The sequence below is a fragment of the Oryzias melastigma genome, linkage group LG7 (assembly GCF_002922805.2).
Source record: "Oryzias melastigma strain HK-1 linkage group LG7, ASM292280v2, whole genome shotgun sequence".
In the NCBI taxonomy this organism is placed as follows: Eukaryota; Metazoa; Chordata; class Actinopteri; order Beloniformes; family Adrianichthyidae; genus Oryzias; species Oryzias melastigma.
The window spans coordinates 28,862,442-28,864,789 of record NC_050518.1 but is presented as its reverse complement, the minus strand read 5'-3'; the positions used below and the strand labels follow the sequence as shown (position 1 = coordinate 28,864,789).

At 40.7% G+C, this 2,348-nt stretch overlaps 1 protein-coding gene across 1 annotated transcript in view; it reads left to right on the top strand.

Moving 5' to 3' along the window:
• LOC112159745 (plexin-B1) overlaps window positions 1–2,070 on the top strand; it is a gene marked incomplete at its 3' end in the record, with an annotated part of 98,229 nt that extends 96,159 nt beyond the window's left edge. Inside the window, 1 exon segment of the mRNA XM_036212959.1 lies at window positions 1,951–2,070. Coding sequence (XP_036068852.1) covers window positions 1,951–2,055 — 105 coding nt within the window.
• Between the last annotated feature and the right edge of the window lie 278 nt (window positions 2,071–2,348).

Below are 2,348 nucleotides of genomic sequence, written 5' to 3'. Positions count from 1 at the left end.
TACATCAACAAATACTACGATCAGGTCAGTATTTGTCTGTTCTTCATGACAGAGACAGAGGAAAAAAATCCAAACTCTTCTCCTTAAATAGAGTTGTACAAGCGCAGAAACAAGCTGATTAAAATAAAAAAGAAGTGGAAATTAAAGTTTCATCAGTCATCACACCTCTATACTTCATATTTGACCCCTCCCCAGGGGTAGCAGTGAGCTACAGACCCACTCAGGCTGTAGCTCACTATTTGGTGGTTTTCCCCTTAATCCAACCTCTTAATGCCGAGTGTATTTTGGAGTCTTTGGTGTGAGCCAACCATGGATTTGAACTGACGACCTTTGAGTCTCAGATGCTCCAGACCATTGATCTGCCGGTGTGGTAACGTTCACATCGCCTATACTTTTACAACAACCCAACAAGGTAAACCAACCTCTAACAGACTGAGGTACGCTAAGTCTGCTGACCCCTAAAACTAAAGCGAGTAACTAATTATGCTATAACATCTTTACAATAACTAATGAGAGAATTTTCACAGAAAAAAAAAACAAGATACTTTATTTTGAAAGGACAGAGTTGTCACTGCTCTATCTTCACAACTAAGTAAGGGACAATTCCCAATGAAGTGTCCATTATAGAAAGTTAATGCACGACGTGGAGGCCTTCGCATCGGACGGTTGCTTTCGTGAAGAGTGTTAATTTCTCATAATGCACACTTGGAAGGGTATAATCTCACTTATACCATGGTCACCTCCTTACTCAATATTTAGTACTTTATTCTTGTTATTTTTTCAGTTAAGATCCCTTTTTCACAAAAAGCGGACTATTTGATACGTGATGTGGCTTTTTGTCACAGTGACATGGCAACTCGGCACAGAGCCGGAAGCAGACAGAACTCAACTGGAGCAGATAAGTGTTGACATTTGAACGGAAAACCCGGACAAATGTGGATTGTTTTAAATTTATACATTTATTTTTTCATTTTTCTGAAGTTAGGCCTTTAGTAAGTAGCTAGAACACAAATGCAGCACAATCAGATTCCGTCTTGGTGTTTCATTTTACAGCAGGTTAGGAATAGACTCCACTCTTCTGACCTGCTCAAAAATCGGAAACTCCCTCTAGTGTTCAGACAAAAGACTACACCTTTCAGTATGCTGAGTGATATGTCTTATGAGTAGGAGAATAAATAATAATATCAAATTTAAAACATTAATTAAATAAGCCTAGTTTATGGGGCAGGGGGTTGAATAATTTGTCTGCTAATGCTCCTTTACTTTAAAAAAGGAAAGTGATATAAATGTAGATCGTCACGATTGGTTAAATAAACCCTCAGTTCAGACAGAAAGTTCACCTCTTACCACTTGTTTTTGTCCAGATGGTCATGCAATGATACAGAACATTCGGGCTGTGTGACAGGAACTTCCTTTTTAAGTGTACATAATCCCTGTAGTTTATCACTTTTTAATCCACACCCAGCAGCCAATTAGAATCCAGTATTCACCCAGACCATATCCAAGTAAACAATACTAAATCTGACATTTCTCCTTCTTTAAACAAATAAACAATTATTTCCCTTTGTTTCTCTGTGAAACACATTAAAGCTCGCTCACATGGACTCCAACAAACAGACCTACTTTGGTGTCCAAACAGTTCAAAAACTCCCTGAATACATTATTGAGTTGGTCACAGTTGGAAAGCTGTTATTATTAGAGCAAAAAAGCCTTTTGAACAAAAAGTGGTGAGAGCAGAGAAAAGTGTTTTTGCACTTTTTGCGTCTGATTCTGTTCCCCTGAAGTCAGAACAGCTGGAGATTTCTGCAACTGATTGTGAAAAGACGGGAGAGTCTGAATCTAAAAGTGTTTTGTAAAGTTTCTCACGGCGTCCATTCCTCTAACAGAATCCTGTTTCCTTCTTTCCTCGGTTGTCTTTGGTCACTGACCTCCCCGTCCTCCTCCTTTCAGATCATCACGGCTCTGGAGGAGGACTGCACGGCTCAGAAGATGCAGCTGGGTTACAGGCTGCAGCAGATCGCCGCTGCTGTGGAAAACAAGGTGACCGACCTATGACCCTCAGAGCTCCGCTTGTACTCCAACAGATGATGCTCTCTGGACTTTATCCGCCTGAAGACGAGGAATGACGAAGGAAAACTGTAGATAAAAACTATGATTCCTGTGGGTTCACAGACTGAGGGAGGACCTGAGGAGATCCCTCCTGTTCCCTTCTTGAAAAAGACTCGACGTGAAGACAGTCGGTTGTGTTTTTTCCTGTTTAGATGGATTTGTACTTTAAAGACGGAGCAGAGCATTCCTCCATTGATGTCCCGAGTGTTTTAGCAGACGTGGACTTTCTCTGTCCTGAA